Here is a 16,230-nt window from a genome sequence, read left to right on the forward strand (position 1 = left end):
GGTTAGCCACCCCCTTTCATTAAGTTTGCATTGATAGAGTTTTAAAAATATGAAATTCATATGATACTGTTAATCAAAAGAAACTCCTTTCCTTTTTAGATGGAACTTTAAGTGTATGGCCAGAGCCAAACCAGACAGGTAATGCTTATCTTTACATAGTATTTTTCTCCATTTTTGTATTTTAGAAAATATGCAGGAATGCTGGTTCTGTGTTGAACAGTGAATTCAGTAAGATTGCTGTGACCAGGGTCACAGGGGGGCCATGGTGAGATTGCTCAATTAGAGCAAACTGCAAAGAATGGGGCAGACAATCCCCAAAACTGGTGGTTATTCTGATACTTAGATTTACCAAGCGAGCAACAAAACAGCTTCTACAATACCTTACTGGTTACCCAGAAGCCAAAATCACAGTTCCCTTAAAGTAAACCAGCCTTGGGTTTCCACCCAGACCACCAAGTCACATATGATGAGGATTACTGAAAATCTTGTTCATCGTATGAAAAAGTTCTACCAATCCCAAAGGATCAGACACATTACTCATCAAGTTAATGAATATCTCAGATTTTACCCAAATACATGCTTACAGCCAATTCTTATGAACTAAACTAAGATTTATTCAAAGAAAAGAGAGAGAGAGAGTATTGGTTAAAAGATCATTATACATACAGAAATGCATAGAGTCCTTAGGTCAGTTTCATAGTAGAGATGGTGAGCTTCAGAGTTACAAAGATTCCTTTCCAGAATCAGTTTATAAGGATATAGTCCAATGTCCATTTCCAATATCAGGGTGATTCAGAATGCACTGGAGACCACAGTCTTGCGACTCAAACTTCCCCTGACGAAGCTTAAGCAAATCTGAGGTGAAAGGATCAGGTCCCAAAAGCCCTTTATATATTTTCCGGACAGCATGCATTCCTTGGGTAAAGAATATTTGCTTTGAAGTAGAATTACCTATTTCCTATGTATACACAGGTAACTAGTCGCATTCATCAGCATAAGGTAATTATCCATTAAGCAGTTCATAGACAGTTTACTACAAGCTTCAAAGAGAAGTATAGACAATGAAATTATTACACCCAGGTTCCATCTAAATGTTAATATTCCCTTTTTATCTGTGCATCAATAGATATAGAAACAGACAGGAACCATCTGTTTACATGGTTAACATCTAACAAGATATAAGTAAATACATACGATTAGTACTACCTCTAATTCTCTAACAATACAGGTTTGCGTTTCAAAGCTCTAGTCTATTTAACATAGCTATGTTAGTTATTTATAAGGAATAGCCCTAATTACCATTTATATACTTCTCTAATATGTCTTTAAAGATTGAATTTGGGCCATTTAGCCTGCAAGTTACTTAACCCTTTCTGGCCCTGTGTCATAATTGCTAAAACTACTCAAAATATTTTTGAAACAATTTTAAATATCCACCTCCTTCATTGCACACATTTATATGGTGTCCATCATGGTGGAATATGAGAATATGTTTCATGGTTTAAATTGGGTCGATTGTATGCTAAACAGGAGGGACATAATTAACTCACTCTCCTGATCTCTGAATTTAGAGACAGAGGCCTAATTCTCCTTTCACTTGCAAAAGTTTTATTCTGAAGCAATTCACTCATCTTTTAAAAGAAATTATTACTGATTCATGCAAGTGCAAAGAAGAGGAGAGTGTGAACTAGAAATCAGAAAGTGACTTGGCAGCTCATTTATATAACCAGTATTTCACGGGCTTTTTATTAGAAATTCTTATATTTATTTATTTTTTCTGCAGAAACTTCTAATATCCCTGAATTTGACTTCTCCACAACAGCAGGTAAGGCTTTTTATCCTTGTTAAACTCTATTCTGAGTGGCAGAAAAGGATGATTTATGAGCTTTGAGAGTCTATGATCAAGTATTTTGAATATGACTTTTTTATTATGGTATTTCATATGAGCAATCAGGCTTGTTTTGTGTTCATATGATTTCATTGTATATACATTAGAGTTGAGATTTTAATCCTACAGGGCCCATCACAAAGCATTCAGTAAATGAAAGGGATAAATTTAACATTGCTATGTGAACCCTATCTTTGAATTTCCTAACTTCTGTTTGATTAAAATGTTCCCATTAATGTACTGTAGTTTTAGCAGCTCCTATCTGCTGCACAGATAATCCACAGGCTCCTAAATATCTGAAAGCCTCCAATCCAGCTGTTGACAAGGCCCAGCTTGACTCAGTTTATGATATCTGTCAAGATCACACAGTTTGTTTTGATTGGCTGCTGTTATCCAGTGAAGCCTTTAGGACAGGGATCGGCAATGTTTGGCACGAGCCCCCTGGTGGGCCGGGCCGGTTTATTTACCTGCTGCATCCGCAGGTTCGGCCGATCGTGGCTCCCACTGGCCGAGGTTCGCCGCTCCAGGCCAATGGGGGCTGCGGAAAGTGGTGCGGGCCAAGGGATATGCTGGCTGCCCTTCCCACAGCCCCCATTGGCCTGGAGCGGTGAACCGCGGCCAATGGGAGCCGTGATCGGCTGAACCTGCAGACGCGGCAGGTAAACAAACCAGCCCGGCCCGCCAGGGTGCTTACCCTGGCAGGCCGCGTGCCAAATGTTGCTGATGCCTGCTTTAGGATAAGGTAATGGGAGCATGAATTGAGGCCATGATTCAATAAAGGGATACCTATCTGCTGTATCTATGTGTGAAAGGGGTAGTATCAATATGATGGGTTATGCATCTCTAATACGGTGTGCAGATCAGACCTGCAGTGGCAGCACACAAACAGTATTTCTGGTGGTTGGGGCATCAGAGTGTGGAGGGGCAAGGCTGTAGGATATGCGAGGTCAGGAACCCTGTTTCTTGAAAAAAAAAACAAAATGTTTTAAAATTGGTTGAAGATGACATCCTTGATTTAAAAACAGTTCGTTTTTTTTCAAGAAACTGACTCTTCAAACATAGTGTTAACTGGCTAAATCAAATGTACAAGGTAAAACTGAGTTCAAAACAAGTTTGGAAATTAATATCTTCTAACCTATGTATGAATCCAATGGATTGGGTTAGCCTGAGTGGGCTAGGCATTGGCTTTAAACTATTCAGTCAGACACAATTTGAATCGCAGTGTGAACATAGAAAAAAAGAAAATCACGATGATGGCCAGCAGTTTTTGCAGGGTTGAGGCATAAAAACATGTAGATAGTCCCTAAACTTGCTCTATGGCATTTATTGTATCCTTACTATTTAATATTTCCATTGTGGTAGCACATACAGACGCTAAACAAGATCAGGGCCATATTGTGCTAAGGCACAACCTTTTCTCAACCTAGTCTCAACCTTTTCAGACTACTGTAACCCTTCAGGAGTCTGATTTGTCTTGTGTATCCCCAAGTTTCACCTCACTTAAAAACTACTTGCCTACAAAATAAGACATAAAAATACAGAAGTGTCACAAGCACACTATTACTGAAAAACTGCTTACTTTCTCATTTTGTCTATATGAAATTAAGTTTGTACTGACTTCGCTAGTGCTTTTTATGTAGTCTGTTGTAAAACTAGGCAAATATCTAGATGAATTGATGTACACCCTGGAAGACCTCTGCGTACCCACAGGAGTATGCGTACTCCTGGTTGAGAACACTAAGGCACTGTATCAACACAGAGAAAGAGACAAGTCCATTCTTGTCAGCTTTGTGCTACTATCTAAATGATCTAAACTGAGTCTTTCTAATATATTGCTTTTAATATAGTGTTAACTATATTAATAAATTCAGTTACCTTTATTTCTTTTAGGGAAATTATCTGCAAATATAACCTTCAATGTAACTGACAGTGTTACTCTACCAACTACTGCCATTACGAATGGTAAGGGGCAAACTTATTTTAATTTAAACAGTGAGCTGAATGTATTAGTATTTTTGTAATACTATATAAAGAAGTGAGTTTATAAAATAATTAGAGCTTTAAATAATGTTTAAAAAGTGCCCCACAGGACTGGCATAGAACCTTTTACTTTTGTACAATAGGGTTCAAAACTGGATCATCCAGCAATCTAAAGTCACTGCCTTCTGATGGCTGTCCATTTACTAAAGTAAAAAAAAAGTGCATTAGATATATTAGCCCTTTTTATTGTGTAGCACAAAAAACATAAATCATGCTTCATATTTGGCATGAGATGATAAACTCAGCAGAGAAATAAGGAATTGATTGGCAATGAAGACTGAACTACAGTCTCACTCCAAGAAGGGTGCCTACACAACAGGATTCAGGAGGGTTGGCTAAGTGGGGTGTGGAAGTTTGCAGTGCTATTGGCTGAGCTGATTATTGTTTGATGGACAAATAAAATAGAAGTATGTTTCAATGCTACTGTATTGGATTTATGCAACAGAGCTGCAGGTGTACTGCCACCTTTATTTCTGATCATTACTTTTTTTTGTAGGTATAAGTTGTAAAAATGGTAAGTATATGACTTACTGTATATACAAACATAGAATCATAGAATATTAGGGTTGGGAGGGACCTCAGGAGGTCATCTAGTCCAACCCCCTGCTCAAAGCAGGGCTAATCCCCAACTAAATCATCCCAACCAGGGCTTCATCAAGCCTGACCTTAAAAACCTCTAAGGATGGAGATTCCACCACCTCCCTAGGTAACCCATTCCAGTGCTTCACCACCCTCCTAGTGAAAAAGCAACTTGAGACCATTACTCCTTGTTCTGTCATCTGGTACCACTGAGAACAGTCTAGATCCATCCTCTTTGGAACCCCCTTTTAGGTAGTTGAAAGCAGCTATCAAATCCCCCCTCATTCTTCTCTTCTGCAGACTAAATAATCCCAGTTCCCTCAGTCGCTCCTCATAAATCATGTGCTCCAGCCCCCTAATCATTTTTGTTGCCCTCCGCTGGACTCTTTCCAATTTTTCCACATCCTTCTTGTAGTGTGGGTCCCAAAACTGGACATAGTACTGCAGATGAGGCATCACCAATGCTGCATAGAGGGGAATGATCACGTCCCTCGATCTGCAGGCAATGCTCCGACTTATACAGCCCAAAATGCCGTTAGCCTTCTTGGCAACAAGGGCACACTATTGACTCACATCCAGCTTCTCGTCCACTGTAACCCCTAGGTCCTTTTCTGCAGAACTGCTGCCTAGGCAATCGGTCCCTAGTCTGTAGCAGTGCATGGGATTCTTCCATCCTAAGTGCAGGACTCTGCACTTGTCCTTGTTGAACCTCATCAGATTTCTTTTGGCCCAATCCTCTAATTTGTCTAGATCCCTCTGTATACTATCCCTAGCCTGAAGCGTATCTAGCACTCCTCCCAGTTTAGTGTCATCTGCAAACTTGCTGAGCGTGTAATCCACACCATCCTCCAGATCATTAATGAAGATATTGAACAAAACCGGCCCCAGGACCGACCCTTAGGGCACTCCGCTTGATACCGGCTGCCAACTAGACATGGAGCCATTGATCACTATCCATTGAGCCCGATGATATAGCCAGCTTTCTATCCACCTTATAGTTCATTCATCCAGCCCATACTTCTTTAACTTGCTGGCAAGAATACTGTGGGAGACTGTATTAAAAGCTTTGCTAAAGTCAAATAATAACACATCCACTGCTTCCCCCTCATCCACAGAGCCAGTTATCTCATCATATTTTACCATGTGAAAGAAAAAAAATTCATATCACAATAGGATAAAATAATGGGCCGGACCAAATAGAATAGTTTTTGAATCTCATATGTTCGTGAAATAAATCGCCAGAGGAAGACCATCAGAAACATATGATAGTTTTTATAGTGGTTGAGCATGGTAGTATGTTAAGAGCCTGTTCATAATATGCTGATTTATATTACATGGTAGTGCATAGTATATTAACCTTATTAGCTTAACCATGCATGTTTGTTTAATTTAATATTTAACAACAAAACTGTCCAGATAAATGGCCCTTTTCTTCACTCTTTGCACCTGGAAAGTTGTAATATGGATTATAGAAATGAACGTCTTATTTCATTGTTTAGAGAAGTAGCTACTCTACCTGACTTTGGATAATATCTGTCTGTCTATCTAATATGATACTAAATTAACTTCCCATTCTAGGTATAGGGAAATAGTTGCACATTGTCTCAGATATTAGTTTGTGGAAAATATAATTGCTGCTTTGTTTTCTTTTTTTAAATGGTGAACACTAAAATATGTTTTTATTATATATAGAGAGAGTATGTTTATGTATATGTGTGCAGATATACTATGTAGTTATGCTGGGGGAAGAGTTACAGAACAATTTAGGTAGATATACATTACATCTGGATACTGGGACTTAGACTGGTGACAGGTGCCTTACAAACACCAATAAAGCATAGATAGAATGTAAAATATTTTGCAAACCTGAAGACATTTAAGTTTACATAAACATTCATCATTTAAAAACATAATATTTAAATACATATGTTGAACAAGATTACATTTGAATTGAACTGGATTAATATTGTTTTGCAGAAACAAAACTAACTGGTAACAACTTATATAATTTATCAGCCATCTGTAATAATTCAGGTTAGTGGGTTTTTTTTCTTAAATGTATCATCTCCAAATATTTATCTCTTCTGAGTAGCAAGGCATACATGCAGAACTTTTATAAAATCTCTAAAATATCCTAGGTTTGAGATTCTTATATCCTGGTTGCCAACCAAGGGGAAAAAATGTAACTTTATCTTACCAAATCATGTGCAATATTAAAAATAATATTTAAGAAAATATTTTCTGAGTTTGTATTTCAGAAGTTTCATACTGAAGGAAAATATTAAATTTATAATTTCTCTCATCCACATGTAAATATAAAGTTTATATACTACTAGTACCTATCATTATCAAGCTTAGGAAATGTAAAGAATTCATTTAAAATTGTATTATAATAATATCATTAATGTTATTTTAAACAGACAGTAAAATAGTGTTATATTTAAAAATAAGGATAAAAAGGAAACAATAGAAAGCATATGTAAGTATTGAGGGAGCACTGTAATAGGTTCTAAGTTAGATGTATTACACAAGACAATACGATATGAAAATTAAAACTAAGGAAACTAAAATTGACAGACTCATAATTAAGAGAGCTAAGAGGGATTTTGAAAAGCCAAGACATAAAAACAAATGAGAGATTTGTTAGGTATATTGGCAACAGAAAACCTCTTGGTGGGTCCACTGGACTATAGGGAAGTAAAAATAGAAATTAAAGAGGGTGAGGACTTTGCAGAGAAACTAAATGACGTGTGTATCATTTCTGATTCAAAGAAATCATTTAGCTTCACTGCAAAGAACATACAGTCTGCTGTGACTTTTTTCAAAGGTTGTGAAGTCAAAAAGGAAAGATGCTATGAAAACCTGATCAATTAAAGGACAAGGACCAGTTGGTGTACATCCAAGAGCTCTGAATGAAATATCTGAGCGACTATTAGAAGTATAGGAGTACTTGTGGCACCTTAGAGACTAACACGGCTGCTACTCTGAAACCTATTAGAAGTATAAAATCTCTCATTAAAATTAGCTACTCCAAGCAAAGTTAACAAATGTACTCATTTTTTAAAAAGGATCTAAGGGTCATCTTGGAATTGCAGACCAATAGGCTTTACTTCAGTACCAGGAACAGAGGGTGAAAGATTGATTAGAAAAATACTTATAGAACACTTAGATGAAAGTGGACAAACAAGCATGGTACTTCTCTAATCTACTTTGAGTGTGTCAACAAAAGAATGGATAAAGGAGTATTTGTTGACACATATTTGGACTTTCAAAAATCAAAAGGTTTTGTTAAGGAAATTATGTAGACATGCAGTGAGAGGGAAAGTACCATCATGGATTAGAAGGAAACAGAAAACATAGCTGTTCTCCTGGTACAGAGCTGCCCTAAAGATGACATAGAAAGCTGTATATGGTGAACCTAAAAGCTGCTCTAATTTACATTGACACTGGACCAGTCCCAGACTTCCCTATTCCCTTCAGTGACACCTCCTGACTGGTCACAAGTGGGGAATTCTATAGGAGTCACTACATCATCAGTATGCCACCGGAAGATTCCCCCTATACTAGCCTGAAACATATAGAGCAGATTAAAATTGGGGAAGCAGTATAAAGCTGTCCTTATGCAGATCAAGGTCTGGGTCACTGTGTGTGCAATCTAGTTTTTCTATCTTGAAAATGATATAGGAGAAATAGAAGGTGTTCAGAGATGGGCAGCAAAAATTATTAGAGACCTAGAGAAACTAAAGATAATGGGAATATTTAGTTTTAGAGAGGAAATGAATAAGCATGGCAAAAGAATACAGAATAATGAATGGTACAGAGAAGGTAGATTGAATACTCTTATTTATCTTCTCACATAATACAAAACAAGTGAAATGTATAGTTCTCAAAATGGTTCTAAATCAAGCAATTAACCATGAACATTATTATTAACTTTGTTTGTCTTTTTGTATTTAGTTTTCTACATGGGCTATATAAAATTTCAATACAGTGAAAAAAGCAATAATACTTCAGTAAGTGTTGAAATAGTAAGTCCTAAGAATTTTTTATCCATTATCCATTCTATCCATTTAAATTATTCTTATCCTAATATGATTTTTAAAATGTTTTGTAAATTGTTAATTCTTATATCACAATTTGCTTCACGATCGCTAATGGTTCCTTTGGTACCATATCAGTGTACTAGATGCCCAATGTCCATTTCAGCAAAATGTCCACTATGTGCAGTAAACATAGAAATATCAGTTGTTTGTGTGATGCTTCACGGGGGTACCCAGGGCTGTGATGCACCTTGCCATGACCTGCCCTGAGTGTGAGGAAGTCTTGTCTGTGCCAGCTCCCTTTCTCCACTGACCATGGACAGCATAAGCGCTCCCCATGAGGCTTCACAGACTCCGCTGTTAATTTACAGGTTAGTAAATGGTAAACTGCAGCTCTCGAGTGTCTCCCTGAAGTGTGCAGCCCTGGTCCACTGCTTCCAAAGAAACAGTACACCCCAGCTTACCAGTTCCACTTCAGATCACCACTACACTTAGTACAGAGCGGTTAGATAAGTTTGTAGGGAAATCAAGTATTAGTTTATTTAACGAAGCATAGTGATTCAAGTAATAGCAAGTAGATGTGTTGGAAACAAATAGTTACATATAAAATAAAATAAAACACATTTCAGACTAACCGAGTATTGCTCACCCAAAGTCCTTTAGTGGTTTAGAGCCAGGCTTGGATGACCCTCCTTACACGAGACAAGCATGCTGTCAGCTTGCCTTCTCGGTGAAAGATTCAGTGTGGTTTTTTGAGATATATCAGTCCTATCATTCATCTTTATTCATAAACAGGACACCCTGTTGTTTATTTATTCCTGTAGATTTCCTCTTGTAGATTTCACAGTCTCTTCTTTTGCCTGTAACTCAGTATGCAAATAGACCTACACTGGGAGGCGTACAATAGACAAATGGCCAGATAGAGCCATAGGTGTCTGTTACCTCCTGCCTGAAAGGAGAATTTCTCGGGTATGTCACTTCCTGGTGAGAGGGGCAGTGGGTATCATTGGCCAGGGAAGGCTAAGCCTTCCCTGGCCCAGGCTGTGGCACTGCCCATGCTCCCCCACAAAGCCAGCAGAGCTCAGCTCCAGCCGCGGCCTGGAGCTCAGGCTCGGCCAGCAGCGAGGGGCTGGGGCAACCAGGGTCGAGCCCACCAGTGTGACCAGCGGGAGTTGGACCAGCCAGGGTAGCCCAGGGCAGCTCAGGTATCAGGCCAGCCAGCAGGGGTCGGGCCAGCTGGGGCAGCTCGGACTGGCATAGCTGTCATGGCTTGGGCTGGCCCGGGTCAGGTTGGCTGGGATGGCTTGGGCAGCCCGGGGATCAGGCACGCCAGTGTGGCTGGGGACGGCCAGTGGGGGTTGGGCCAGCCTGGGTCGCTGGGGGCAGCTCAGGTATCGGGCCTGCTGGCAGCGGTTGGGCCAGCTGGGGCAGGCCAGAGCAGCTGGGGTGGGCTGGTCGGCACAGCTTGGGTTGTGGAATGCTTGGGGCTCCAGATGCAGGGAGAGGAGGGAATCAGGGAGGTGGGGCCTCAGGCGGAAGGGATGGGGCCGGCGGACTAGCCTCCCCAAAGGGCGGGTTCACCTGCTGCCCCTACCTGGTCACCTTCCTTAACTCCAAGACCTTAAGAATATTGTTTTCAGTATAGTTATATAATTCCTTAAATATTCTCCATACATAGATTTTACAATGATTATGAATACCAGTGGGTTACTGGTTTTCAGTAGACACCTCACATGCCACCCTTCGGTGAACTATCATGCATATATCTGGCCCAGAGGATCCCTGAAAAATCCTATATATCCCCTGTGCTCTCTGCCAGTTGGCATCCAGTTGTTCCTGGGTCACAGTTGTTAAGATTTCTGTTAAAACATGTTTTACAGTGTGCTCATGATGAATGCTTTTAACCTTTGCAATTTCAGACTGTTGGGTTGAGTAAGATGTGCATTTTTTAAAAATGATATAAGAATTATAATTTTTAATTATTATTTGAATCTGTGTTTCTAACAGATTGATGATGTAACCAGTAGCAATAAAGTCACAAAATTAATTCCATTTATAACACCTACTCTACAAGAATCAAAGTAAGTAACTTATAACTATCATCATAAATTGACTCTTCCAATTCTGTGGAATCCTGTTTGTATTTAAGATTAAGTGAGAACTGTTATATCATCAGCAGGTTCTTCACTTCTCATTGATATTTTACTAATACTATTATTTGCTATCCTTATTTAGACTTTTATCCTGCAACTTCAGTGAGGCTCCACACAGATGCAGGGGTCTATCTTTGCAGGATCAGGGCCTTAGTAAGAAAATAACAAAGTGTGTTGAAGTTGTGTGAAATTCACCATGTGTACTGGCAGGCTGATTAAAGGGGAAATATCTGATCACTTATTTGTTGTCAGCTGTGAATTCAAATGTGGGTTTTCATCAGAAAAACATGGTTGACGCAGTTTTGGTCTCATTCTGCTTAGAAAATGAAATGTTATGCTTATGATTGCCTACATTCATTTGTCACATTCACCTTGTTCTGTTTTAGACTCTGGTGCCATGTTTTCTTTCATAATATTCCAAAGATATGTACTTTGCTTTCTTTGCAAACATCCAAAACTCTTGGTTAGGCAAAACAAAGCTGATAAGATCATTTTCCTAGCCCATTACTCTGGTCAAATTCCCCCCTCTTTGCCTCTCTCTGCTGGCTCTTCCTGTTTCACTGCATCAAATTCAAAGTTGGAGTGGCATAGGTTTGAGCAAGGTTGAAGTGGTAAGCTATAGATTGGAATTCAGAAAAATTCCCTTGCAAGTTGGTGCTTATTCTATAGTTGAGGGACAGATCTTGTTTACAGAAGGAGCCTGTATGTCTCTTCTGTTCCCAAGCCCTGCTTCAATTACAAGTTCTCATTGTGTTCCACATACTTGCTTGTTAGCAGAACACAAGTCAGAAATTGTCTGTTGCTCAATATTAAATTACTTTAAAATAAGTGAATTGATAATAAAATACATTTATATGGGTGTGATGACAGAGGATTCAACTTAAATTCCTCTGACATTGTCAAGTACCAAACAGGAATTACAGGGCTTCATCCAAAATGCCAACCAATTATTTTGTTAACAAATACTGTTTACTATAAGATTAGACATTTGCACCTTTAAAGTAATTATACAGTTTTAAAATATGATTTTGAGTTAGCATGTTAGGAAATCATTGCCAAGTAAATTTCAAAGAACAATTGAAGAAATATTATATATCTTAACATTCTTTTAGTTCCTACCATTTTAACTTCTGTGAATATCTTCTTTATAAACATAAGTAGAATCCACCATTTATAGTTAACCTTTGCTTTTAAAGAATTTCAGAATTCAACAAAACATTGCAGGAACTAAGCGAGGTAAGCACTTTTATTTGTGTGCTTATTTGTTATTATAGCTATTTGGAAAAGTGCACTTCCTATTTATTTCTGACATTCTCAGTATTTGATGATCAAACATGTTTTCTATTGGAAGAATATTTTACTTTTATTTTATTTTTCCTTACAGTCTTCTGTTATGGAGTGTGCTGCAGAAAACCAAAGGTCTGCCATGTTAAAGTTTTAAATAATAATTTTACCCGTAAGGTCCCTGTACTGTATAGTGTACAAAAAATGGATATGTAGTAGAACTGAGCCAAACTAACTAGGAAATCAAATGTGGGGCTGATCTTGCCTCAATTGAAGTACATGGAAACAGGATTGAGGACCCATGTATACAGACTCAGGGACAGAGAGACCCTGGATCAAATCCATTATCATTATCCATAATCCCATTGAAGTCACTCTGGATTTACCCCAAAGTGTCAGAGAAGGGAGGAAGATTGGCTAGAGTACATCTTTAGGGACCATTGCCAGTTAGTGCAGGTTAGGATAGCTGCCAGGATAGGCTAATCTGCAACATGGTAGGTAATAGGGCAGAGGATCAAGGAACTGTAACTAGCTCCTTGACAGCTTTGTTCCTTCCCCTCCCCCCCCCGCCTGCCCGCAGCTTTGTTCATGCAACATAAAATGCCCACCCTTTCTCAGTGGAGAAGAGGATTTGACCAGACCAGCAGGGAGGAAGACCGAAGGGATGGCACTGAAGATAGAACAGGACATTTGTCCCACCCCCCACGCCCAATTTGCCAGTTAGTAGGGGGATAGCTGATCATTTTTTGGTCAGCCACACATATCCCCAGCCCTGGATTATAATGCTTCTTCCCTAGACATGGGCACCATCTTTGCTGGCACTTAATGACTTTCTAGCCTCCCTCTCTGTGAGTTATTGGTCTTGAAGTAGGGTTGCCAACTTTGGTTGGACTTATTCCTGGAGGTTTCATCAGATGACAATCTTTAATTAAAGATTAATCTTTAATTTCTGGAGACTCCAGAACAATCCTGGAGGGTTGGCAACCGTATCTTGAAGGTGGCATCATTTTGTTTTATGTACTGTGGGCCTAGCCAGAATGCCCCTCTGTGGGATCTGGAAGGAGTTTTCCCTCCAGGCAGAACTGGCTGATGTCCTGAGAGTATTTTGACTTTTTCACATCTTCTGGGAGGCTTGGATTGGGAGGAAGGACGTTTGAATTGTTTCCACTGTTGCTCAGTATGAGGTAGGGTAGTTGCTGACTGGCATGCTCCTGGGGTAATCTGATTTTGCTGGGGATTAGAAGGGAAGTCTCTTAAATCTAGTGCAGATCAAAAAATTCCTAGTCTCTACCTTCATTTGTATGAGGGGGGCAACTGGTTAGATCCCACAAATGACAGTGAGATCAGGCAGAGGCTGGCTGATTTCTTGTTTGGGGTTATGATGTCAGGAGCGCCACCAGCTTTTCTGCTGCCCTAGGCGGCGGAAGGTCCCACCCTGAAATGCTGCCCCCCACAGAGGCGGCAGAAGGTCCCGCCGCCGAAATACCGCTGCGGTCGCCGCCCCCCAAATTGTAGCGCCCTAGGCAACCGCCTAGGTCGCCTAATAGATTGTGCCAACCCTGTATGATGTAAAGCCATGACCTCTTGCACTGGCCCCTTATTTTGAGTGGTAAGATTTGGGGTACTGGTCTCATCAGGATTACTTTGGCTAAACAAAAGTTTCAGCCTGTCACTTAAACTCAGTCACTGTGTTGTGTCTTCATTCGCCTACTTGTCTGGCTTAACTGAGTGCAGTGGAGAATCTGGCCTTAAGACTTCGTTGGTGTCTGTGGAACAAGGAGAGAGTAAACCAGCACAAAGTGATACTTTTGTTCTCTCTATTTTTAAAGTGAAAAGGATAGGTTGTTAGCATAATAATAGTCCTCAGATTTGAAAATAGGTTGGGAAAATGGTACTTGAATTCAGATATTGGCAGTATTTCTGTCTACAGCATATAAAGTTAAATCTGTTTCTTGTTTACAACTAATTTTCTTCTCATTGCAGTATATCAGTCTGTAAGTTTATAGTAAAGCTGGCCAAGACTGTTAATATAAGCAGTTTAATAGCACGTTTAAAAGACAGAGCAGATATACGCCAAATTGGTAAGTTGTCTTTAATATATTTTTATTACAGTGTCCCTCTTCAGTCTAAGGATAATAATTTTAAAGATGGCCTGTAAATGTTTTAACAAAAAAGAAGCAAATGCATTTTTAAAATAAAAGCATCAATTAAAGTTAGTTGCAGGTACAGTATATGTGAAGTGTCTCTCTGCCATGTTTCCTATTTTGGATATTCAGACATGGAAACCTATTTAGTGTTTGTATTTATTGGGGAGATTTTGTGTTAGAAAAACTGCTGATTAAGTTTGTACAACAAATTAATGAAGGACAGACTGCCACACTACTTGATGAAGTACAGGTATTTTTATGGTAGTGGGTCATGCTATCTTTTTTAAAATCACAAGTCTTGAAGTTGTGCATTCTACACTCCATTTGTTTGCAACATGCCAAAAGAGCCATCTCCACTGTCTGTGACAGCTTGTGCCACTCTGCAATGGTGTACTAATATTTATATTGATTTATTACATGATTATGAATGTGAAAAAAAGCTTGACAAACTATCTCAAAATGCTTTATGGAATTTAAATGGTCAAAATATGATTTTCAACAATTGTATATAATGGCTATGAATGCTACTGGACAAATCAGGATAATGCTTTTTTGTGTCTTTGTCACCATAGACCTATGCCTCTGTTCAGCTCTGCAATCTTGGCCCTCAACTGCTGAAGAGTTACAAATATTGCCATGGTAAGTATAAATAACAAAGGCTTCCTTTCCTATTTAAGGAATATTCTGATTTTTAGTTTGGGATGCACTAGCAAACACCCCAGCCACAACATAACAATTGGGAAGGGAATCTCCATAAGTAAAAGCCATTGGAATTTTCCTCTCCTTTTAGCTCTCTCACATGGGTTTTCCCACATGCTATAAGGTCCAAAGTCCAGATATCATCCACAAAGTAGGCACCCAACATAGTGTTGCTATTACAATACCTAAATTACTGGTGAACATTTAACAAAAATAGAATTCAGAATTTGCATCCTCAAACCGTGACAAATTAACAATATTTGTTGCCAGAGTACCACAGTCATCTGATATGATGCACTATTGTAATGATCAACAGAGGGTCCTGTGGCACTTCTGTTAGTCTTAAAGGTGCCACAGGACCCTCTGTTGCTTTTCACAGATTCAGACTAACACGGCTACCCCTCTGATATTGTAATGATGTTATTTAAAAGGTTTCCTTTACTGAAGCCTTATTAAATTGTGTTCTTTAATATATAAACAATGCTAAGCTTGCCACAACTTTCATACCATTCTTTTATTTTTCTATAGTTATGGACAAGTCACAGTTGGATGTGCTGCCACTTCCAAACTTGGCCCTTCAGCTTCTCCTACTGCTTCTTCCAGTAAAACTTCTATTGACAGACCTCCTCATGATATTCATCCCCCCAAACATACCACTGTTTTTTCTCCTCCTCTTTCAACCAGACATAACACTACAAATCATCTTTTGACCAACCTTATTGCTACGCATTCCACCATACCTACTATAATTCCCCCTGCTACTCCTTCTCCTACACACACCACTACAATTCCCCCTGCTACATCTTCTCCTACAAGTACCGTTAGCATTCCTATGCCTTTCACCAAACATTTCACTACATCTCTCACCAAATCTACCACAATTTCTCTTCCTACGTCTCCAACCAAACCTGCTACTGTAGTTCCTTCTGCCATTCCTTCAACCAAACCTATAAATGGGTCTTCTGCTCCTTCCACTGAACCTACCATCCTCTCACCTCCTGGTATTCATTCGACCACTGATAGCCAAGCTACCGAGGCCAATGGTACAACAGGTAAATATGACAAGCTGATAGATTGGCATCTTTTGTCTGAGGGAGTTTTTTTCCCCTCACAGAACTGAGATCTTACCCGTTTAATAAAGTTTCAAAACTGATTTAAGTAACATAGTTCTGAAAGAGCCTTGTGCTGTTAAGAATCTTAAGAAAACCTAATAGAGTACAGAACTCTTTGGGAGAGGTTCTGCCACCCTTACTCATGTTGACTAGTGCCTTACTCTACAAGTAGACCCATTGATAACAATAGGAGTTAAGGCTCTATGTGACCGGTTTCTAGCACCACACATTGGATAGGCAAAATGCAGTAAACAAATAAGAGTGACAGAACTGGGCAGAAAAGCCTTG

At 39.3% G+C, this 16,230-nt stretch overlaps 1 protein-coding gene across 1 annotated transcript in view; it reads left to right on the plus strand.

The window, feature by feature from the left end:
- The window catches only part of ADGRG2 (adhesion G protein-coupled receptor G2), a 95,178-nt gene that overhangs the window by 47,321 nt on the left and 31,627 nt on the right, over positions 1 to 16,230 (plus strand). The window contains 12 exon segments of the mRNA XM_024106909.3: positions 100 to 138; positions 1,784 to 1,825; positions 3,779 to 3,850; positions 4,425 to 4,442; positions 6,485 to 6,541; positions 8,465 to 8,535; positions 10,555 to 10,628; positions 11,897 to 11,936; positions 12,085 to 12,119; positions 13,968 to 14,065; positions 14,704 to 14,770; positions 15,359 to 15,882. Coding sequence (XP_023962677.2) covers positions 100 to 138; positions 1,784 to 1,825; positions 3,779 to 3,850; positions 4,425 to 4,442; positions 6,485 to 6,541; positions 8,465 to 8,535; positions 10,555 to 10,628; positions 11,897 to 11,936; positions 12,085 to 12,119; positions 13,968 to 14,065; positions 14,704 to 14,770; positions 15,359 to 15,882 — 1,137 coding nt within the window.

This window comes from Chrysemys picta, chromosome 1, assembly GCF_011386835.1.
Source record: "Chrysemys picta bellii isolate R12L10 chromosome 1, ASM1138683v2, whole genome shotgun sequence".
NCBI classification, from domain to species: domain Eukaryota; kingdom Metazoa; phylum Chordata; order Testudines; family Emydidae; genus Chrysemys; species Chrysemys picta.